General features: G+C 34.8%; 1 protein-coding gene across 1 annotated transcript in view; it reads right to left on the reverse strand.

Moving 5' to 3' along the window:
• The window catches only part of LOC105215582 (protein embryonic gonad), a 58291-nt gene that overhangs the window by 16134 nt on the left and 17231 nt on the right, over window positions 1-24926 (reverse strand). The window contains exon 2 of the mRNA XM_011189587.3: window positions 2165-2242. Coding sequence (XP_011187889.2) covers window positions 2165-2242 — 78 coding nt within the window. The remainder of the gene's footprint in view (window positions 1-2164; window positions 2243-24926) is intronic.

Raw genomic sequence — 24926 nt, forward strand, 5'->3', positions numbered from 1 at the left:
TATTTGCTTTGTGTTGATTGATTCAGTTGATTGTGGTTGTGCGTGCGTGCAAAATGCAGTCAATCAAATCGACATTATATGCGTATTAGATGATTTCGCACAAAAGAGGGGGTATATCTATGGTATACAATGAGAGGCAAGCAGTGTTAAATGCTGTTCGCGCTTACTTTCTACACTATGGGGTAAGTAAATAGCATATTCATATAAGCAATTTATGCTTAAATATAAATATCGATATAATTCAATATACCAATATTGGCTTTAATACCATTAATACACATATTGTTAAATTTGCTTCATCAACTTCATTGCATCAAAAATTTTAAACTGATGGCAAACTTATGGCAACTTTTTCAGAGAAAATTAAAAGTAAAAATGTATTTAGATCTCCCAATTTTGATATCTATATTCCTGCTATTTATGTATCTTATTAAATCCAATAAGCGTTTCTTTAAATTCTTAACAGGTGGCTACCCGCGTTAAAGTTTTTTTTCAAACTCTTAGCCAACATTTTCAATTCTATTCTAAAATTGTTCATCTCTCCAGTCATTTATTTACTTTTTGTTTGTAGTGTTTAAACCAGGTGGCAACCTTTTAAGTCTTCCTGTGTGTTAACAACCTGAGTGTGAATGCATAATATTATGTCTAATGTTGAGATATCGACTCGAGGACTCAATTTCTATATATTCAAAGAACTTGACGCTCTTCAGAGTGGTGCAATTGTTCGGTAGAAGAAGTATTTGAGCGTACCTTCCAATAATCTAATAATCACATCGAAAAGTAAAAGTAAAGAGAAATTGAGTATTTCTAATTGATTAATAAAAGGTGGATGGCAAACTTTTTATCGAAAGGGCAAGATATCTCTCACATTATGACTATAATGGTTTATAAGGAAAAAGACTAATTTTTAGTTGGTTCTTTATAAAAACAATGTCTTCTGACACATTTTACTTCTACTAGATCTAATGACACACTGATTTTTACTTATTTATTGCCACATAACTGAGTAATAGCCTTTCGCACAGCCGGCTACTCGATTCACAATCAGCTATTATACATTTTTTTTGCTGTTCATAAGAAGTTCGTGAGTTTCATGGGCTGATTGATATTTTATCAAATTGTATTCCAGTTTCAACTCGATTTGTATTCGATTAAGAATTAATGTAGTAAGATAAGATATTTTTTTGATCGGTAAATCAATCTAAATCAGCGTGTTAATGGAGCAAAGTCCGTTTAATTGATCATTTAACAACTGTGCGTAAAAGCTGTAATGTTTTAAGAGTTGCTCCCTTTGACTATTTTTGTGTAATTTTTTGTAGATGTAAGGTATTTTTTTATTATTTAAGATAATTTAACAACATTGTTATAGCGTTATTAGACAGCCAAATTAATTGATCAGTTAAAATGTTTAATTGAGAAACCCTTTTTGCCTTTCGCACAGCCGGCTACTCGGTAACCGATCAGCTGTTATACACTTTTGTTATTGCTTTTCATAAAAATTTGGTAAGTTTCATTAGCTGATTGATATTTTTCAGCAGCGACATGTACAGTAGCTTTTTTTATCCAAAAAATTAGCCAATCGCAGACAAAGAACGTATATATAATCACAAATACGGTATTTGTCTCAGAGTTGCATTTTCAAGTCGATTAAAATTCAATTATATTAAAATTAATGTAGATTTTGTATTTTGTATGGTAAATCGATCTTAATAAGCGTTTTAATCGAGCAGAGTCCGGTTAATTGATCAATTAGCTACTGTCTAAAAACACTATTAAGCTATTGTTTCATAACCCGTTTGAGAAGTACTGAGCGGTATAATAAAATAAGCGAAATAATCGGCATACGCCAAAAAGTATGCAAGTCATTTTATGGATTAGTTTTGTTTAAGGATTCTCATTTTTTTTTTATGAGTGGAAGTAAATTTAGAGATTTAATTGTCCCGAATTATATGTAATTAAAGGATTTAAGACCTTTATCGAATATAAGTACCTTAGCTTCCTTAGAGCTCTTTTATAATATTAATTTCGCGTATTTTTAATGACTATTATTGTGTTTGTAAGACAAATTAAAAATAGAATGACCTATTTTATTTCTCCATGAAGACAGTTTGAATTTATTTTAAAATGCAAAAATGATAATAAAATCTTTTATAATTATTCTTACCTTGCAACCTTCACATGTGAATGCGCCGAAATGAAAACCAGCCGCAGGCTCACCGCACACTTTGCACAGCTGGTTCATCTGCAAATAAAATAAGATAAATAAATTTTAATTTTTGTAGTAAAACAAAGAACAAAAAATATATGTATATGAAGAATAACAGGGAGATTCATGCCTCAAAATTGGAGGAGTGCCCCAGTGGGGGCACTTAAGTTTGGAGCCTCCGTTACTTAATTAATAAAAATCAGAATATCCACTAACCAAACCATAAAATCCGCCATAAAAAGTCAAATAATTGCCAATATCCTAGCTACCGCAAACAAAAAGCCTAAGTAATGTTGACGTTACCATATTTATTTGCAATCTATTTCAATTTATTTTCGCATAAAAATGAAATATTGCGCAGGTCAGCTTCAAATTGTTTGTGGTTGCCACCAAGCGTAAAAACAAAAAGAACAAATTATGCACTTCAAAGCGTAAATATTACATATGAGCATTTAAAGTTGTTGACAGCAAACGCTTTTGTATGCCCAGCAGCGGTACACAAACTACCGTTCTACGTGCACGTAAATACCCAAACATACATATGTGAGCAAAGTGAGAGACCGCAAAATGTGTGTGTGAGCGTTGCACTTGTCCGAATAGATTAGATTTTGCCTGCGCCCATGGCGGTTGCATAGTACCAACAGCCGCATTGTTGTTGTTGTTGTTGCAGCGAATGCGCTTTGTGTAAAGTGTGAGAAAATGTCGGCATCCCAACTCTTGTCTGTCGGTGCTGTAAGCAGTTTCATTAGAGAAAGTGCTTGCAAAATATTGACGCAGGGTTTGTGTCTTAAGTCTTTTGTTTATATGCGGTAGCTTAGTGGTTGAGCTACTGCGGCAAGTTGTTGAAACAGAAAAGTAATGCAAATATCAAATATTGAATATATATTTGAGTTTCACAGTTGATTCTAAGCTGAGTGAAACTATTTTTTAGTTAAAAGCATTGTTATTGCGACCATAAAATAAGTTACCGTTATAGATTACTATTTGAAATGAAGTTGTAGACAATTATTAATTGAAAGTAATCACCTCTAATTAATAAATATGAAAAAAAATTATTAATAATTAAATACTAATATCTTAGTTACCATTACCAAGTATTATATTTATAATTACTAAACCTATTAGTTTTTAATTACTCTCTTGTAATAAATAAATGAAATCTAACCAAAACTATTGACAAGTTAATAAATACTGATCTTGTACAATTAACTAAGTACTGATTAATTAAATACTATTACCATTTAATTATTTGATTATTTATAGACCATTATTTTTAATTACTAAATTGTAATTACAGAATTTGAAGAACCAATCAAATAAGTGCAAATACCAATGATTCAGTTGGAACCAAAACTATTAGTCAGAGATTGAATACTAATCTATTACCACCAAATAAATGCCAATTACTTAATTACCATTTAGTTATTTGATTATTTCTAGAACATTACTTTTAAATACTAAATTGTAATAGAAAATATGATGAACCAATACCAATACTAATCATATAATTACGATTACCAAGTACCAATAAAAGTACCGTTTACTAATTTGATTATTTCTAAACCATTACTTCTAAATACTAAATATTAATTACAGAATATGAAGAACCAATACCAATACTAATCATATAATTACGATTATAATGTACTAAATATTTATTAAAAATTTATTTTAAATACTCAGCAGTAGTCACTGATTACAGATCGTCAGACCAGTTACTCAATACTTAATTACCATAACAATTTTCAAATTTGATTACTTTTAGGCCATTACTTTCCATCCCTAAATTCTAATTGCTGATGGACTAACAAAACTATTTATTAGCAGCCAAATATCAATTACTTAATTAGCATTACCTTTTACTAATTCCGTTATTAAAAAAACTTACCTTTAAATACAAAGCTTTACTGAGCAACAAAAACTATTTACCAGTAATTCATTATTTATTCGCCATTCTAGACAATTACCTTTCAATACTCAGTAGTAGATACAGACTCCAAAGAGAAGAAAAGTAATTAATTAATTACCATTGCCGTTTACTGATTTGATTATTTCTTAATTACTTTTAATTAATAAGAAATTAATAATTGTAAAGTAATAATTAATTAATTAATGATTACGGAGTAACAATAATTAATTACCAGTAACTGAATTCTAATTACTTAATCACCATTACCGATTACTAATTGCAATATTTTCAAGAAATATATTTTTAATTTATCTGTTGTATTTGAAGACTACGAAGACTGTTCGCCAGTAATAAAATTATAATTAATTAATTACCAAAACCGATTACTAATTGAATTATTTCCAATAAATTATTTTCAAATACTCTGTTGTGATTACCATAACTAGATATGATTAATTCTGTAAGAACTCGAAAAGTATTGGTAAAAAGTAATGATTACTTATAAGTCATAAAGTAATGATTACTTATAAGTCATTACTTTAGAAAATCTGCAACATTACTGACGTACATTCGGGCGATCTACTGGTTATATATTCAAACCAACTGAATGCATTACTTAAAGTACCCTGCATTATTTTTCTGTCGAACTCGGAAACCCTTTCTCTTCAGAGTAAAATCCCCATTTTCTTAATAAGGCTTTGCACACTCGCCAGCTTCCCCAGTGCCAGCATGTTGCACAAGCCGCATACCTTTAATGTGTAATTTTTCTGCCGAATTTTCCTTTTCCTATTTGCAATTACATTTTTTTCACTCTATCCAGTAAATTTCCGCTTCTCGTCTGGTTTTTTCTCAGTGAGGCTGTTGTTTTTTTTTGCTGCTTTTTGTGGACACCAATTTTTCTTGTTCACCTACTAAATAAATGCGGCAAATGGCATAATTTCCTTGCGGCATTCAGTAGGTCAAACATGTTCACAGGCCGGCCAGGCCGTGCCAGACTTAAGCGGCCGCGGCGCTGTCGGTGAGATATGCCCGAGGCGAGTGTAAAAAGAAACGAAAGGAGCAACAAAAGCAGAAAAATAAAAATGTAAACAAAGCAACACAATCATAATAAAAAATACGATAAAAATGCATGCAACATGCTGCATAGCGCAGATTAGCAAGAACAACAACAATAACAAAAGCGTTACAATCGGCCACGGCGTTTAAGTTAAACTTCACATTGAAAAATGTTGCTGCTGCTGCTGCGCTGTGCCGACCATCGATTGCCGGCGCGAAGCGAGTGTGTTGCTTCTTCATTGCCGCTGTTTACAAGCGATTTTTTGTACAGCAGACTTTTTGGCATTGTAATTTCTAGCTTTTGTTGTTGTTGTGTGCACGCCTGTGAAAATTTTTTGGTGTTGCCACTGCTGCCGCTTCCCGCTGACGCCACCGCTGCTTTGGCACTTGGCATTGCCTTTGACTTTGGTTTTGCCTTTATTTTTTTTGCTTTGTTGCTGCTTCACTGTTACCTTCCCTGTTCGGTTCAATATTGCACTCTAGCAATATTGTTGTTGCTGCTGCTTTCCCACTTTTTTGTCTTTGCTGCCTTACTGGGGAACGAACATCACGCCGCTGCCTTGAGTGTTGTGTAGGTGGCAGGTCGTTTTGGTCGCGCAGCAGCAACAAAATGAAGAGAAAAAGTCTGAAATAAAGGTACACGAAACAGTAGGTACTGCAAGCAGTGGTGCAGCGGTAGGGGAGTGAGGGCAGTGTGCTCTGGGAGTTGTGTTGCTGTTCGCGTGGGTGCGGAGCGTGCAGCAGCCGCGATGGCAGATCGTTTTAGCCATATCGACAGCAGCAACGTTACATGCAACAACGCGACTGATATTGGTGTAATGAGGCGCTGTGGCTAAGGGAAATACTTTTTGCAGTGGCAAAAAAAAAATCATATACAAAAATTAGATTTAGCAGTACTAGTAAATAAATAAAACTAAATACATTTTGAGTAAGAAATAATTTAAAAAAAAAATCTAAAAAAAATAAATAAATAATATAAATAAAAGTTAAAAAATATGGTAATTCCAAGTTCGGCTAAACGAACATTTTATACTCTCCTATTTATTTATGTAATTCTATTATGAAAACTCACAATTCAATCCACATATGCGGCATAAAGTCCTCTAGAATAGCGAAAATCATTAATTATAGTATATGGAAGCTGAGGTAATTCCTGAACCGATTTCAACTATTTTTGCCTCAAAGCTACACTATATCCAATATTATACAGGCACTTAAATTTCCAAAGATATCTCACATTTTAACCGATATATATTGTATAAAGTCCACCGGAAGTTTGAAAACCGTATATGCGGTATACGGGGGCTAGGGTAAATTATGATCCGATTTTATATATACTGGAATCAGGGACATATTATTCTAAGAAAAATAATTTCACTAAATTTCTATAAAGTATCTGAGAGATTTACTAATATTTTCGGGAAAAAATTATCTATTGTTCCTGAGGTCCTCACGTACGGTATCTGGAGACTTGAAAAGTTAGAGTGGGATTTGGATAACTTGTAGATGAGCGACAAACCTTCAATCTAGTTTATGTAGACATTTTTTTTCTGATTTGGTCCTGGTACTTGATTTATATATTGTATTGTGAAACTGTGTTATTTGGGAAGTAGGCGTGGTTGTAAGCCGACATATTTGTCATCAGTAACATCAGAGTGTCAGGAAAATATTATATACCAAATTTCTTTGATATTGGTGTAGTAGTTCTTGAAATGTAGTCTTTGACCCAAAGGTGATTGATACCACTCCCGCTTTCCATTTTTCATACCAATCCGATTGCATTGGAAGAAGTTCCATGTAAAATAGATGTCATCCCAATATGATAATTTGCCAAATTTTACAGTTATAGTTTAATATATATATATTTCCCTTAGTTCCTAGGTGGAACATAGGGCCTCGCCTCGGTTTCGGTAAACAGAGGGTTTAATATGAGTAGTTGAATAGCCTTCTGCATACGAGCCTAGTTCAGGGGTTGCCGGTTTCGCTTCTAGGTGGGCAATGGCGTAGGTGTTTTCTCCTCGCAGGTTATACCGCCTTTACTCGGTCTTTAGAACCTCGTTCGTAGTGAAAAGGGGTACCGTGCGAAGGTGGGGTTGACATTTGGCAGGGATAGGCTATGTTTTCGCATCACCAACCCCATTTGCCCATTTTTGAGATTAAATGAGCTTAGTTATAGTACATTAATGTTTTCGGTTCACCACATTTTGTGGGCGTGGCAATGTTCCAATTCGTCCAACTTTCTCATGGTGACAAGGAATACATATGTGTGTCTAGTGCCATTGCGATATCTCAAATTTTACTGTAGTAATCCCTTGTATAGGCAGTCGGACGGATATACATACATCCGAACTCTGTTCGTCATCTCGATCACGTTGGTATATATAACTCTCTATCTATATCTATACATAAATAATACTTTAGTATATTTGTAAGCAACCAGCTTCTTTATTCGATTATTTACCATTTCTGAAACTTTTCCGCTTTTCGACCACCAAAATGCTGCACCCAATTTCGCACACTCTCACACACAAACACTCAAACACATTAACAATCGTTTATGCGCACGAAAAAAGTTGACCGAAAAAAACGATTTCGAAGCAAAGCGAAAAAATATTGCCAAACAAGCAACGCCTGCTGCTCATAAAGTTTAGGTCAACAAAATAATAAGTTAGCAGCAGCAGAGCGCGCGTAAAAGCTTGAGAACACCGCGAATGCGGCGCAATAAAGTGGTGGTGAAAGACGGCGCATCTTCCCAGCGCAGCAGTCAGCAACAACAACAGCAATATACCATCAACGACCGCGTCTGGCAGTCAGTGGGTCGCCTATAAAGCAAGTGAAAAGAATTTTGCAACATTACGCTGCCACATTGTATGCCTGTGGCATGCAGCAACAGTAACAATGCCACTACCGCTGCTGCACGCTCTTCAATATGCTTTTGCATTTTTAATGAAATGATAATTTTTTCTATGGCACTCGATTCGTTTGTTTGCAACTCATCCGTTTTTGTTGTTGTTTGTATCGTTTTTGTGATTTTTGCTTTTATCACTTTTATACAATTCTCATTTTTTGCATGCCACAATGCGGCCGGTAAGGTGCATCACCATCGTCGCGTCGTCACAGTCATCTTCTTCGGCATATCCCCGGCATATATGGTAATTTCGCTATGAATTGCTGTTGAATTGCTGCATATTTTCATGCATTGTTAACTCAATGGCTTAGCGGTTGCATGTGTTGCACAAACATTCACACTTATATATAGACATACATACATATGTGTGCGCTTATAAATGCTATAATGCTTGCTGTGCGCGCTCCCACTTTTATTTGCACGCTTTTGTTGTTGCTGTTGTCGTTGTTGTTTTTTTTATTTTACGCTGCTTTGACTTATGAACTGTTTGTCAATGCCACGGTCGTGGTCATGCCTTCCACGTTGATTGCCTTTAAGCGTTTTTGAATTTTTTTCGCATATGAACATTTTGTTGTTGCTTGCTGCTCACTTGTTGTCAGCACTTTGGTGGGGAATTGTTGTTGTTGTGATTTTTATTGACTTCGTTGATTATATTTCATTTAAGATAAATCAAAATTGTTTGATAATTTTCTATTTTTGTTGTTGTAATTTTTAATAACAAATTATTGATATTCTTCCTTATCCAAATCCTTCATATGCCTAACATGTCATTAATTTCACCCAGACTATTACAAGTTAGTATTTTTAACACAGGCCGTTAGTACTCATTTCGCATTGTTTTCTCTCCTCTCGTATTGTCTCCTCGCATTTGTCTTATTTCGTCCTGTCTGTCCCATATCACTTCGTTTTTTTTCGTCTCATCTCATCGTTTCGAATTGTTTAATTTATTATCTTCTCTTCGCTTTCGATGTCAACTCGTTTCGTTTATTTTCGTCTCGTTTTGTGTAATCTCGTCTCTTTTTGTCTGGACTTGTTTCATCTTGTTCCGTCTTCTTCCGACTTGTTTTGATTTTTCTTGTCTCGTCTTGACTCATATTGTCTTATCTTACACAGTCTTGTCTCGAATTCTGTCACCTTTTCGTTACTTGTCAACTTCTGTCTCGTTTTACCTTGTCTTGTCACATCTTATTTAGTCTTATCTCTTCTCATTTCGTCCTGGCCTTATTGTCTCGCCTTGTCTCATCTTGCCTCGTCTTGTTACCTGGGTTCGTCTCGTTTCGTGTTATGTATCGTCTGGTATCATCTGGATCGTTCCATGTCTCATCTCATGTCCCGATTCGTTGGCATATCTGAGGTCCCGACTCATCTCATTTATTGTCTTCGCCTTACTTCTTTACTTCTTTACTTGCCTACTCCTGCCTCGTTGTGCCTCGACTTGTCACATCTCATCTCATCTCATCTCATCTCATCTCATCTCATCTCATCTCATCTCATCTCATCTCATCTCATCTCATCTCATCTCATCTCATCTCATCTCATCTCATCTCATCTCATCTCATCTCATCCCATCTCATCTTATCTCATCTCATCTCATCCCATCTCATCTTATCTCATCTCATCTCAATACCATCTTGTCTCATTCTGCCTCGTTCTGTTTAGTCTCATCTAATGCCCTCAATTCACCTCTCCCACTCTATTTCTTTCCCTTTTTCTCTCTTTCTATCTCTTTAAGAGTTCTATTATCCAAATTTCGACCTCTTTTAGCTTACTTCTTTTGGATCTCATAATACTTAGGGGTCATACATACATATTCCGCTACTTAATACTACTTGCCAGTAAATATTTGATTGGCAAATTCCGTAAAAAACCCAAACAAGTACTCATAAACCTCACTCACTGCCAACCTCTCCACCATTCATATCATTTCGTTGGAATTTACAATCAAAAATAATTTATTTCTATTTACAAAACTAGCACAAACATTTTACAGCATTTATTTACTCATCCGCTAAGTAAGCAGCCACGGGCGATGCACGTAACGGCCGTGCGCTTTGCGCCAGCGCCGACTGGCTCAATAACGTTTTGGTAAATTATTTTCCAGCAGCATTGTTTTGCGGCGCAGCGCTAAGTGATTTCTTAGCGGCAACTCAGCTGGCGAGCAATTTTTCTCATGACCCGGCCAACAATGAGGCAGAAACGCAAAAAAAAACAAGGAGATAAAAAGGAGAAAAAATTCAGAAGAAAAATGTAATACTCAAATGTCCGTCCGCCGGTGGATTTGCATGGTCAGCCAGGCAGGCAACTTGACTTAAAGCGCACTGTTATTGTCAGACATTGTGGCACGGCCACCACCAGAAGGCGCATTGAGTGATGTTGCAGTCGCGCATTTGCCTAGCAGCCGCGCCATCGACAGCAGCGCCGGGTCGGACGCGGTGGACGAGTTGGTGTCGCGCGGCTGTCAAGCGCATGCAACGCTTATTTCACACCTCTGGCATTGTGTGAGCATTGTTTGGTGGCTCGTTGCTTGGCCGAGAGCCTGCAGCTCCTTTGGCCATTTTGCACTGAAATCGATCAAACGTCAAATGGTTGACGGCGGCGCAGTGACGGATATGTGGCACGTCAAAGTGTCGCAAAATTCGCGGCGTAAAAAAAGTAGCGCTGAGGAAATGGTGGAATTTCACTAGCTGCATTGTTGTTCTTGCTGTCATCTATATTGTTATTGTTTTTGTAAGCTGCTGCTGCACTGCTGCTACTTATGCAAAATACCAACCAATCAATTTTGCTGCCTTTTACCTTTGCCCAACAATTGAATGCTGCCTTCGTTTGCAACACTTTGCTGTTAGTTGTTGCTGTTGTTATTGTTATTATTCTTCGTTTGTTATTCGTTATCGTTTTTGTTATAGTTATGCATAGTTGTTTGTTGCTATGCCTCACTGTCAGTTTGGTGTGAATTTCGGGTTGCCTAACAATGCGAGCAATTGCTGCCATGCCATTACAGCCGGAGCAGCAGCAACAGCGACTGCTATGACAGCCGCAACGGTGGTGGCAGGCATCCAGCAGCCGTTACAGCATATCATGCGCGGGTAATCTTGATTTATGACTTCATGACCAAACAATCAAAAGCAAAGCAGAGGGAGTGTGGGGTGGGTGATGCTCAGAAGGCAGTTCGTTTTTTTTTAATTTTTGGGTGAAGAATTGGAATTCTTGAGTTCAAAGAATTAAAAAAAATATTATTTTTAAGTTAATTAAGGACTTTTAAAACATTATTTAAAAAATCGTTAAAGAATATAAAAAAAAGAAAATTAAAAAAGATTCAGAAAGCTTATTATTAAAAAAAATTATTATTAATTAAAAAAATGAAGCAAGTAAGGAAAGGCTAAGTTCGGGTGCAACCGAACATTTTCTACTCTCACAATTTATTGATGTAATTTTATTAAGACAACACAATTTGGTTCAAATATTCGGCATAAAGCCCAATAGAATAACAAAAATCATCATATATACATAGTACATGAGGGCTGAGGTAATTCCTGAACCGATTTCATTCATTTTCGCCACTATATCCACGACTATACGTTCACATAATTTTGCTAAAATATCTCACATATTAACCGATTTATAAGGTATAAAGCCCACAGTATTTAAAAAAAAACCTATAATTAGGTATATTGGAGCTATGAGAAGTTATGACCCGATTTTAATAATTTTTGGAACAGAGACACACTATTAGAAGTTAAAAATCATTCGCCCATTTTCAATCCGTGTTATCAGGACGTCTAGACAGTACCGAATTTCATTGAAATGGGTCGAGTAGTTTTTGAGATATGTTTTTGACCCATAACCTCTGTATGGGAGGTGGGCGTGGATATTATCTGATTTCAACGATTTTCTTGGCGTATATTGGCGTAGGTAAGAGGTACGACTGTAGGAAGTTTGGTCTATATAGCTTTATTGGTATGCGATGATGATATATACTAAAAATGTATTTGGGTGCGCGGCCAGGCCCACTTCTCTAAAAGAAATATGGCCCTTACTAGGACGATCTTTTGTGCCAAATTTTACTTTTTCAGCTTCATGGTGGACGGACGGACGGACAGACAGATATCCGGTTTTCAACTCGTCTCGTCACCCTAATCACTTTGGTATATGTACATATATAACCCTATATCTAACTCGTTTAGTTTTATGACTTACAAACAACCGTTATGTGAACAAAACTATAATAGTCTCTTAGTAACTTTTGTTGCGAGAGTATAAAAATATAAGAAAAAGTAGGGACTTTAATTAAAACAAGAAAATAATAAGATTAAATAAAAAACATAATTTTATTCAAATAAAAAAAAATTGAAACTAAAAAAAAAATATAATAATTTTAATTTAGTTTCAAAATAATTTATTTTGATTTTTCTCCGATTATAATTTATTTAAAAAAAATAATTTTAGTTAAATAATTAAAAAAAAAACTGAAAAAATAAATACATAGTACCTTATTTTAAGTTTTTTATTAATTTTATTTAATAATATTTTCATAATTTTTCCCACTTGACAAATAATGCTCTGATTTTAACCTTTTTGAACTACACCAATCATATTTTTTTGGCTAGAACTACCTGTAATACACCAACAATGCAATGGCCCCAAATACACTGTATGCATTCATGCATACACATATCCCAAGACAGTTTGCTTGATTGGCTTGTCATTTTTCAAAGGTTTGACTGCTACTATTTTACTATCCACAAAACTTCATTTAATAAAAAAATGTCAGACTCTTGTACATGGTTTTTGTTGTTTTGAACTACCGAAATTTTTAGTTGCTTAGTTACTATATTCGAAACATATAGGGTAGTGTGTTTACATATTGAATTGGTGTTGTAGTTGTGTTGTATTTTGCTCTGTATAGTTTGTGATCCAGATTAAAGGGACAGCATAACAGTTGTAGAGGCATAGGTCTGAGCATTGTGGCTGCTGACTTAATGCTATTTAATTTTATTTCGAAGCTTTGGGGTGACCAGTCTCATATAATATAAAATTATAGAAAAATAAAACTGAGAGTGTTGGATTTGCTTCAGGGTTTATAATTATTGCTTCATTTCATTCCCAGAATCATATTTAAAGGTTTTTTGGTATCACAAGAGACCTGTGTTTAACTGTCCAAAAAGGAGCTCCGTAATCTCTGTTGGGGACATCAGCTCCCAAAATTTTTACTTTGTATCAAAATCTTGAAGATATATTTAAATAAAATAGTCGAGATTATTCACTGATCCTTAAATAAAACAAAATTCAACCTGAGAAAGGCTCAATCAATAGATATTATAGGTGAACTCAATGAAAATCATAAGTTTACTCGCTCAAATCCGAACGGGACAAACATAAGCTCACTCCGTATCGGTTATCTCCTACAAAAGCTGTTTGAAGCAACGAATAATAGAAAATCATGTCAGTTCAGGAACAAGAAAAAAATAGTTTTGGTTCGTATCGTTGTGCAGTAGACCAAAGACCACTGTATTTAAGAAAAATGAAATTTCACAACAGGACATTTGGTCCTTAGAAACCAACTTCTTAAACTAGGCCAATTGGAAACGGTGAAGTTCTGACGATGAAGACTTAATTTTTTTTCGTAAAAATTTTGTTTTAATTTACCGCTATACTTTCTAACAAAAAACTCCATATCTTTGGCATGAATGTTAGAATCAACATGAAGGACCTTAAGCACTATTGTCTAACTTAGAATATAGAAAAAATGCAAGTAGCCACTCACTGCTCTTCTAACTGGCCACCTTATTAAGTGCTTGTTATACTTGTTGCAAAACCAGCAACAACAACAACCTGAAAGCATCAAAAGGCATCATAATAAACTAACTCACAGACTGATTGGCAGTTTTCCATTTGGCACAGTGAACGTTTTGCACTGAGTCAGCAGCTTGTCTGCGCTTGGTATGACTGCTTGCTGCACGGCTGCCAACTTTAAATTGACAATCATTTGAATTATTATTGCTAAGCAGATGCAACAGCAACAGCAACATTTGGCCATGTACGAGTAGTCAAGCTAGAGATAAAGCACCAAGAAGGAAGGCAAGCGCGCAGCCATTAAAGCGTTGAAGGATGAAAATTCCCAGGCTTTACAATGTTATAGTTTCTCAATATTTTTTTTCTAACTTTTTTTTTAATTTTTCTTTTTAATTTTTTTATAATTTTTTTCATCCGTTTTTTTTGTTGTTTTTTCGTACTTTTTTGCTTTTGGTGAACCACTTAGCTTCTTTTTAGCCTTTGTTTAGTTGCACCTAATGCTTTGTAGCTGTTAATTTTGTTTTTGTGTTTGCTCATTTTTTTCAAATTTTTTGTTCTTGTTGTTGTTTTTCTTGCCTTTCGCTGCGCACTGCACATTCAGTGGGCATTTTGGTAAAGTGAAATAAATGGGCAACGATTGCGATTATGCGCTGCAGTAAGGCAAAAAATTAAAAATAAAAAACCGAAAAAATTACAACAACAACAACTCTTGAAAAAAATGAGCTACAGCGCTTGCCAGCTTCATTGTTTGTTTGTTGCAGTGGCGGAAAAAATGCCTCGAGCCAAGCCATGGTAACAGCAGCAGTCACCAACAAACAACAGTCTAACCTTACTTTTGCCTCAACTCAGCTCAGTCGCTCAGGTGGCTGTGGCGGCTGTGACGTTGGCAGCGCTGTCGCCGCGCACACAAAACACAAGAAAATCGTGAGATTTTTTAATGGAATTGGTTCGTGAAGAAGTGTTGATGAGGTCGATGATGTGAATGATGATGCCGTTGATTGGAAATTGATGTCATTGCAATGTTGCACTGCAATTGTATATACGAGTATGTATTGTTTTTGTTATTTTTTCTTTTTTTTTACAAATTTTTGTTTTTAATTTTTTGTCAATTTTCGCTATTGTTTGGTATGCTGCGGTGCTGCAACAACTTGGTGTGCAGTTTCTTCTTTTGTTTTTGTTGTATTTTTGTTTCTTTTTTTATGGGAAATATTTCATAAATCTTCAAATGGGATGTATGAGCTGACAGTGACTGTGGCAAGAAGCTGACCGCGAAGGTTAATAAACAATGCCGTATAAGAGAAAAGCATAAATGTGCAGTTATCTTAATTGGAGTAAAGTGGCAAAAAGTGTGAAGTGACAGCATGGTACTAAGAAAGTATCATGTTTGGTATATGAGGTACGCTTAATGATGAGCAGAGTTGCAAAAATAATATATCTTAATTAATAATACACTGTGAAATATTGGGTCTTCCTTAAACTTCGTCTTCGTATATTTCTTTTAGTATACACGAACTGGCAGTAAACCTTGTAATATAAATCAGTCATCCCTATTGTAAGTGTAGGCAATAGATTAGAGTACAGTTGATTGAGTCGAGTATATTTTATTTTATTATTGCAGAAATTGATCCACAAACATCGAGAGTTTTCAATGACTAAAAAGATTTTATAGAGGGAAAGCTTGAGACGATCACATTAGTAGCTTTTAAAGTCCATTATTATTTGTTCTTCTTATTTTACTTTCAGATACTTGATTCCGGCCGGGACTTTTCTTTGTAAGGTAGCAGTGCTGAAAAATATTTGACATTTAAGGACCTTTAATTTTGTCGTCTCAGTTGCGTACTGTAGATTCTAATCGAGAGAGAGAGGGATGTAGAGACAAATAGAGATAAAGAAATAAGGGGATACAGAGCAAGATAGAGAGGGGAAAAGAGAATGATATAGGTTGGGAAATAGTTAAAGATGCGGAAAGAGAGAGTGGAGTTTTGTATCTCAATAAGCTTATGTTTGACATATGCTATTAATGAATCGAAAGGTTCTCCAAGTTTTATATTTCATATACTCAAAATCAATGAATTCGATTAAATCTGCTGTGGGCCATCCTTTTCGGAGAAAATCATCTTAAGTGTTATTTGTGGTATTCCTAAGGATAAGTAAATAAGAAAGCTACAATGTCTATCTTAGTACTATTTGATGCCTATTCTCTAAATTTAATTATAACAGAATCCACAGAATGAGGACCTCTTCAAGCTTGAGGGAGTTTGTCTTGACTGTGCTTAATATGTTTTATTCTTCTGGAAATTGAGTTTCAAGCGATATATATAGAAAGGACTGCATCAATTTCAGCGAAAATGTGAATAATTAAAACTTTTCTGAAGGAAATAATATCACAGCTGCCTGAAGAGGTTACACTTTCGGTCAGAAGCCTTTGAAGCTACATTTTCAAGTGATAAAGCACTCTCCCTTGTTCCATCACGTTTTAACATGATTGTATCTGCCGCTACAAATGAAACAGGCAAATCAAATCATTCAATTCATATGACAATTACTACTGGTATTACAAGGCAGCAAACTTAAGCTCTGATATTTTACTTAGACTGCTCAAAAAAGGTAGACAATAATTAACTGAAGTTTATATAGTTATAATTGAACTTTAAGGAATCCAGAATCTATAAAACTACTTGATAAGAAGTGGTGAGTTTGGTTTAACAGTGATTTGGAAAATGAATAATTGTAAGATACAAGGCTATATCATCAAGGCAATATATGACTGCTGTTAAATTATTCGTAAAAAATAACTTTTCATTTAAGAGTATGGGATTGATCAGTGGAACATGCGTATTAGACAAAAAAGAAATATTTTTTCAGTATTAAAATAAAGTAAATAGCCTAGTGGTTCTAGAAAAATATAGTAAATATTTGAGGAAGCTCTTATTAACTCGGATTACTGGCATGATTATTAAATTAATCTCTAAGTGAAAAAGAAATATAGTTTGACATTATTAAAAAATACAAAATTGGCTATTAATATATTTATATGACCGTAAACTACTTCTTATACTTATTAGTATACAATTACAGATAATACATATGAGCAGTTTGTCATACTAAATTAATGCAAAACTATCTAGAATTTATAGAAAATTGTAATTCTAATGATTATTTATCACTAGATAATGCTAAAAATGCATTAAATTACACATAAATATTAATAAAATGGGAATTTCAATACAATTGGAAACTACACAGAAAAGACTTAAGCAACGAACTTGCTCTGGGTAATTCAACAAAACTGAATAGAAACTATAAATGCAATAAAATTAGTAATTACAATGTTAATAAAACTAAATTCTAATACTTATGCAGTCATTTAACATTTAATTTAAGTATATACAGCTATATATGTTAATATCAATTACAACGCTCCCTAACGCTTATTGGTCAGCGCTTAAATGGCGCCTGCCAAGCCACAACTGGCAAAAACTATGCGCCGTAGTTTGACAAACTCGTTGGTTAGAAAAAATTCATATTTATTTTTGCTTAACTACTCGCGCAATGAGCTGGTTGTAATTGTTGTTGGTTGTTGTTAAACGCTACATATTGCCATTATAATTATTAGCACGTTTGTGAGTGAGAGCGCTGTGCGATACAGTTGTGAGGCTACAACATGCGACCATTCGCAGAGCTTCTAGACAGCAGAGAGAAACCAATACATACACACATATATGAGCTTAGAAAAAATGTAATAAAAAGCGAGTGTGGCATACGTCAGCATTAGATAGCAAGCTACAAATACTAAAAACAAAAATTTTTTTCTTCAAGTTATTTTTGTTTATGCCACGTTGTTCTTAGACTTCCAATTGCAATTTTTTCTATTTTTTTTTTCTTTAATATTTTCATTGCTTCGTTAACCTGTTGCTTCTTGCTTTCGTTTTTCTTGCGCATTTTTTGCTGATTTTCATTTTTTCTTTGTTTTTTTTTTCGTTTTTTGCGCGCATTCCATCCAAGTGTCCGTGCAGCGTGTTGCATGCGTACGTGCTGCATTAATATTTTAATTTTTCGTTATTTTGCCTTTCTATTTGTCGTGGGCTTCGGCTTGGCTATGCAAATGCAAGTGTAAAAATAACAAAAACACTGCGAAAATGGCGTCTGACAAGCTTGTTGTAGCCTGTGGGTGGTCTATTATAGTGCCGCAGTGTTGCATAGTGGCAAGTTTTGTTGGTTCATAATTTTGTTGGTGTTTTGTATTTGTTGGATATTCGGCAATGTTTGAATTTGTTGGAGTGGAATTATAATTTGTAATTTAGTTACCCAAATCTTGTTTTTTATTGAAATTAATTGTTTTTTGAAAGCAAGACCATTGAAATTTTGATAAAAAATACGTTGTCTAAATCTCTACTGACTTGTTATTACACTATACGGCAAAGTCAACCTTTTTCTGGTTATTGGGCTCAAAAACGCAGTTAGCCTACAAAATCGAAATATTTGCCTTTGAAATTTTACTAAAATCAAAGCTCAAAAAACGTTGCAAACTTTCGCAATTAAGATATGAAAAGCTTTCCCATTTAAGCTTTCCACAATTTTGTTATTTAAGAGCACCAAAGCTTTTATATTTAAGAGCTTTACAAAGCTTTCACATTTAAGCTTTTAAAGCTTGCACATTTAAGATTTCCAAAGTTTTCACATTTGAAATTTCCAAAGCTTTTGTAATTAAGAGTTATAAAGCTTTCACAATAAGCTTTCGAAAGCTTTAACATTTAAGATTTCCAAAGCTTTCATATTTAAGCTTTCAAAAGTTTCGACATTTAAGATTCCAAAGCTTTCACATTTAAGCTTTCCAAAATTACCTCATTTAAGCTTACCAAAGCTTTTATATTTAGGAGCTTTTCAAAGCTTTTACAATTAAGCTTTCACATTTAAGGTTTCCAAAAGATTTCACAATTATGCTTTCAAAAGATTTTACATTTAAGATTTACAAAGTTTTCACATTTAAGTTTCCAAAACTTTCACAATTAAGCAATCAAGAGCTTTCAAAAATAAGCTTTCCAGAGTTTTACAAAACTTTCACATTTAAGCTTCAAACAAATTTGCGGAAGTTAAGAGATTCATATAAAAACTACGACAATCTTTAAAATAATTTCACTAAACCAGTACGATTTTCCTTTTCATGTTCCCGGTTTACTTTCTTTATAAGAATGACTAAGTTTTTGGATATACATATATTGTGTTTTATATAAGCTCAATTTATGTACCCATCTGCATATCAAACTCAATGGCACTTCCTTTTCGAGGCCACCTAAGCTGACCCAGGATACTAAGAAACTTTGAACAACAGTTAGTTGGCAGAGATTAGAATTAAACTTTGCTGCACCACGAAGGGCATTGCACAGTGAACATTGCAATTTGGAAAAGTGCTTAGCAGCACAACAGGTGGTAGAACACATGCACAAAGGAAAATAGTCAGACCTATTCAAATAAGAGAGGCAAATTCAGTCATTCAGCGGAAACCGCTGCCTATATTCGCCCAAAAGTCGAGCACTTGAAAGCGAGCGACCACCAGCACCGCGGACGCCAAGAAAAACCACAACACCAACACCTTTAATGGTGCAACACCAAAATAACAACGACAACAACACAATCATGATCTGCTCCACAATCACTTAGTGATCTAATATAGCTGCTGCTGTGTGGCACGTTGACTGACTGCCATGCATTTCCTGCCACCACCACCGCTGCGGCGGCGGCTATGTGGCGATGCTGTGGCAACGATAATGTTCTCGTCGTGCTTACACTTTGCATATAAACGGGCGCGCTAATGGACACCAAAGGTGACAGCAAGTGTTTTCGACTAAATTGACAGCAACAACAAAAACATAAAACAACAACAACAAGAGTGATAGTGGAAACTGTAGCGCGCTTACCAAGAAAACGCTGCGTTTAGCCCTCAGCTGCTGAAAAAATGAAATAAAAACTTAAATAAATGTTGCAAGAAGTGTTAAAGAGCGACAATAAGTTGCTGCCACCAACACGACTGCTGGCCAGTAACATGCTGCACTGCTTTATTTATTCGCTGCAACTGCTTTATGCGCGCTGACAATGAGTTTGGGCGAACCGTGACAATTTTTCCATCAACTTCACGACCATAATACGAAAATAAAATGAGGCAAATAAAATAACCGCAAATGTTGCACTATACAATAGGCACACTTGCAACATGCCACTGTGGCCGCAAAGGCGTTGGCTGCGGTGGGTGTGTGGTATACGACGAAATAAGCGCTGCCAAAATGAGTGCAATCATTGAAGGTTTTACGGTTTTTGGGTGGCAGGTGTTGTTGCAACAACCTTTTTATATGCATGAGATGAGTGTATGTGTTTGTGGCAGCCACTTATTGTTAACTTAATAGCGTGATGCATTAGAAAATAGCGTCTGCTAGCGTTGGCTGAAGATGCATTTGCTGTTGCAACTTTTGTCCAGCAACTTAATGGCATTGGTTGTTGTTGTCACTTTGTTGCCCTTGCAGCCAATCTGGACTTTTCTAAGTATTTCACCATTTTTATTGCTTCCTATATTTATTCTTCGGTATTTGTGTATATTTTCTGTGTATTTGTGCCGCTTCAGCATTTGGTTGCACCTCAGCGAGGTTAATGACGTCGAAAATTGCCAAAACGTGCTGTCTACTCGCCACTGGACGCTTAGTCGTGTCGATCAGCGTGATGTTATGATAAATTTAGTGTTGAAGCGGATGTTTGAAAAATTATACAAGGTGGCAAAATTGTAGCGAAGCTTTCTAGTAGTAGCTTTTGCTGCTTTTTATGCAAGCGCAAAAACATTTCAGAAGGTTTTATACTTAGTTTTGGTCAACTAACATTTATTTTTTGCAGCTTACTGGGACTGTTGTAGTCGAGAATTTTATGTGACCAGTTCCAAGATTAATACTAAAAGAAGGGGTTCCAAAAGTAAAAATTAAGTCTAAACAGTTTCCACATATAATAAAGTTTTTGGCCTAAAATCAAATTCCGATAGGGGGCTGCAAGGTCAAATTATTTCAGACATACTATTCGGTTAACTTTCGAGTTATTTGAGTATTTGAAAAGAAATTAAACATAATCAAATTATTATCAAATATCGTATTTAGTAAATGAAGTCATCAAAAATATGACCGTCAGATGGCGCACGCTTCAAGTTTCTCTAAAAATCGTACCTAAGGTCCAACTAGAATAATTTTTGAGACATAAACGCAAGCTAACTGATTCCTTTCTCAAAGTCCTTTTATTTTTGAAGACCAGATTGGGTTAATCATATTCATGAAGTACATTGTCAAAGTGGAAGGTACCAAACATGTTAAAAATAGTTCCGCTAGATGGCGCTACAGTTATATTATTACCAAAATTCATATTTATGGTATTATGTGAAATATACATAGATGATTGGTTGGTTGGAAAAGGAGGTAAAGTAGGCCTCACAGCAAGCGGCCGTACTTAGGCCATCATTGCACCTATAATACTCCCTACATGTACCCTAATAAACGCCACTTAAACAACTCAGTCGATTAGACGAAACTTCTAATGTTTTTTCAACATGGCTGCAAAATCTCTCTTAGGTTGGAGTATTGGGAGTCGTGAAAAGTAACCTTTCTTGACCGACTGAGGACTGAGCATTCGCAAAAATAATGCTCTAGCGTCCCATCATCCACCGCACACGCGCTGCATTCTGCCGGATCTAATATACCAAGTCTCTGCAGGTGGTCTCTTAGAGGTTAGTGACCCGTGATGTCCTCTGTGATACGGCTTAGTCCTCTTTTATTCAAAAGTAAAAGTTTTTTGATCCGTACACTATAACATTATCCCATTGTAATTTAGGTATACATGTATGAGGAACATGAAAAAAGCCGCTTATAAAATGTCTACGCTAGATGACGCCACAGTCAAATTATTTACAAAATATTTTCTTAGGTCATCATCGGGACATGCTGAGGAGGGAAAGCAACTATTCAAAATTAGATTATAATCTAAACCCTAATTGGATCATCAAATGTGTCTGATAGCCTGTGAAAGTGTCCTGAATAAAAGTATGAAGTAACTAGACTCGTGAAAAAATACTTCCGCTAGATAACGCCAGTATCGTTTTTTGATCAAAAATGAATTTATGATTCTATTTAGGTCATATTCGAGATGTACCTAGGCAAATGGGGATACAAAATTTGTACGCCAGGTGGTGCCAGTGTCAAATTAATACCATATAGCTTTTTAATGGTCCCTTTTGAATCTTATTGGGGATAAATATCTCACAAAAAATATATATATTATAGAATTATTCATGAAATGCTGTCAGTATAAGGTTAATCCATTAAAATTCCTAAATTTATTTTTACTGGTGCTAGTGAGTGAAAGACAAAAATGTTTATTATTTTAGAGAAAAATTAATTTAATCAGAAAGGCATTCCTTTGAAGGTACATTAAATCTATTTACCAATCGTTCTTGCTACAATTTCGCCACTAGATACCGGTATTATTCACTTTTGAAAGTTTCAACTATTAACTTAAATAATCCAAAGCACCATATTTCAAATAAATTAAGTGAAAGTTAATAAAAATATCAAATGCAAAACATCAAAAAAATGTTCCTCATAATAAATCTTCTTGTTATTGTTCTTAATCTCATACGCTCATACACGTACACTTGTCTACTATTTTTTATTTGTTTTTGTGATTCTTTTCACAAAAAACCTGTCGGCAGCAACTTGCCAAAAATGCTTGTTTACTAAACGGTACAAAAAACATTAAAACATTAAAATACATTTAAATAGCAATAAAACAACAAATATGGCATATGAGCGCATCAAATAACTGTTAAATCATTACTCCATATTCCCAAACACGGCGTAAACAACCAAAAGTGACTCACGCTCTGACGTCTGTGCGCGCTGTTCGTTCCAGTGAGTGGAATTACTCAAACGGGTATTTAATTATATATGACAAGGCACAAAATTCACGTTTGGTATTCCCATCTATGAGTGTTTAGTTAAATGTATAATTTTAAAATCAGAACTTTTTCTAAGTAGCCGGAACAGCAGCGCCAAGACGAGTCAATTTTAGTAATTCTAAAAATATATTTTTAATTATATATTAGAACTGTAATTTTGTTTTAGGTAGAGAGTAGATATTAATTAAAGGGGCAACAATCACAAATGAGATAATTTAAAATTTAATGAAGTATGGGTGGAATCCTGTTATTTTAAATACTAAAACAAGTCTTACTCGCTTTAGACACTATTTTTGTAAGATAAAGACTATTCGATTTTACTTTCTACAAAAAATGCTTCAGCTCAAGGTTTTAGGACTAATAGGAGAGTCTATGACTCTAACTCAATACTAGTAGGAGCATAATTCTCTTAACAGTTTTTTTATTTTCTTGGAAATATAGCCTTATCCCACAGCCACATTAATTGATGAATTAAAATGTTGATTGAGAAACCAGGAAAACCCCTTCACACTGCCGGATACTCGATAATCGATCAGCTGTTACAAATTTTTGTTTTTGTGGTTTTGTTTTCGGGTACTTCGAAAAGCTTTTTCATAAAATAGTATTTCTTATTTCTCAATCAATTTCGATTTCTTTAGAATTCCATATCTCTCTTGTGTGAGGACTTGGACTCGACAAGAGTATGCTGCTGTCAATGTGTCAGATATCTCATTGAAAGTTACTCCCATGTGATTATTCGGGCTCTAACGAGTATTGCCGTTGAACTTTTGGTTATCAGAGAAGACAAATACTTAAATACACTCAAATGGGTTTTCATAAAATATAGAAAAACGGTCGTGGCTACTGTCTAAATAAAAAAATTTAGACTATGATGGAATGAGAAATATGGTTCCTTTCTAGATAATATTAAGATCTAATGGAACCAAGCCAAAAGTAGACAAATTCAGCAATGATACCATCAGTATTCGTACAATTATATTCTAACTACTATGTAACCCTGGCAAATCCCGAATAGACGTGAACATCTCACAATGGAAATTTGAAATCCGCGGAAAACTTAGGTTAAAGACTAGAATAGTTTATGAAAATGTATGAAACTGCTCTTTGAGAAGACCGCCTCAGGAAACTAAATTTTGCAGCTTATCTTTATTAAAGCGAATAGCCTTTTTTCACAGGAGTTAATTGATAAATTAACCAGCCTTTGCTCGATTAAAGCGCTAATTTAGTTTATTTACCATACAAAATAAATATCATATTTAACTACATTAATTCCTAATCGAATACAAATCGAGTTGAAATGAAATGCAACTCTGTGGGTTGTTGTCCACGCTATTCATATGGTTGTGGTTATTGAGAAAATAGCAATCAGCTGATGAAACTCACCAAATACTTATGAACAACACAAATTTTATGTATAACAGCTGATGGTTAATCGAGTAGCCCGCTGTGCGAAAGGCAAAGGCTAGTTTCTCAATTATAATCTTAATGTACTCAATTTATGTGGCTGTGAGAAAAGGCTATAAGGGAGATCAATGATATTACAGCAGTACCAAGTGATTTTATGTTCATTTCTGCCTTCTTCGACAGTAGTCCAACTCAGTTATAAACCTTTGAGGTAACCACTACATATTGAATTTTCGTGTGTCTTTACGTCAATAAATTGTAGTCAATCGATATTGCTGACGAAATTGACTCGATTAATCATCTATATTAATCCGGTTTTATATAACTGCGTTATTACTCTTCCTACCTCTCTCTAAACTGCCATCCATTATTTCTCTATCTCTCTTTAACAGACTAATAGAACCTTTGCCATCAAAAGCGGTCAGTACTTTATACCCAGAAACTCAATTCAATTATACTCCTTTTACTACTCATTACCATATGCCTGCTCCCACTCTTCTGCCCTCTGTGCCAATTATTTTTGTTTATTAGCCATAAATATTTATGTATTGGCAGCAGTAATTTACATTCGCAAATCAATAATTTACATAGTTGTGCAATATGCAGTGATGCGCCTTCCAAGCGTTATTTGCTTAACGCTAATTGAATGGCATTTGCTGTTGTTGTTTCAGTA

The sequence above is a fragment of the Zeugodacus cucurbitae genome, chromosome 4 (genome assembly GCF_028554725.1).
Source record: "Zeugodacus cucurbitae isolate PBARC_wt_2022May chromosome 4, idZeuCucr1.2, whole genome shotgun sequence".
Classification (NCBI taxonomy): domain Eukaryota; kingdom Metazoa; phylum Arthropoda; class Insecta; order Diptera; family Tephritidae; genus Zeugodacus; species Zeugodacus cucurbitae.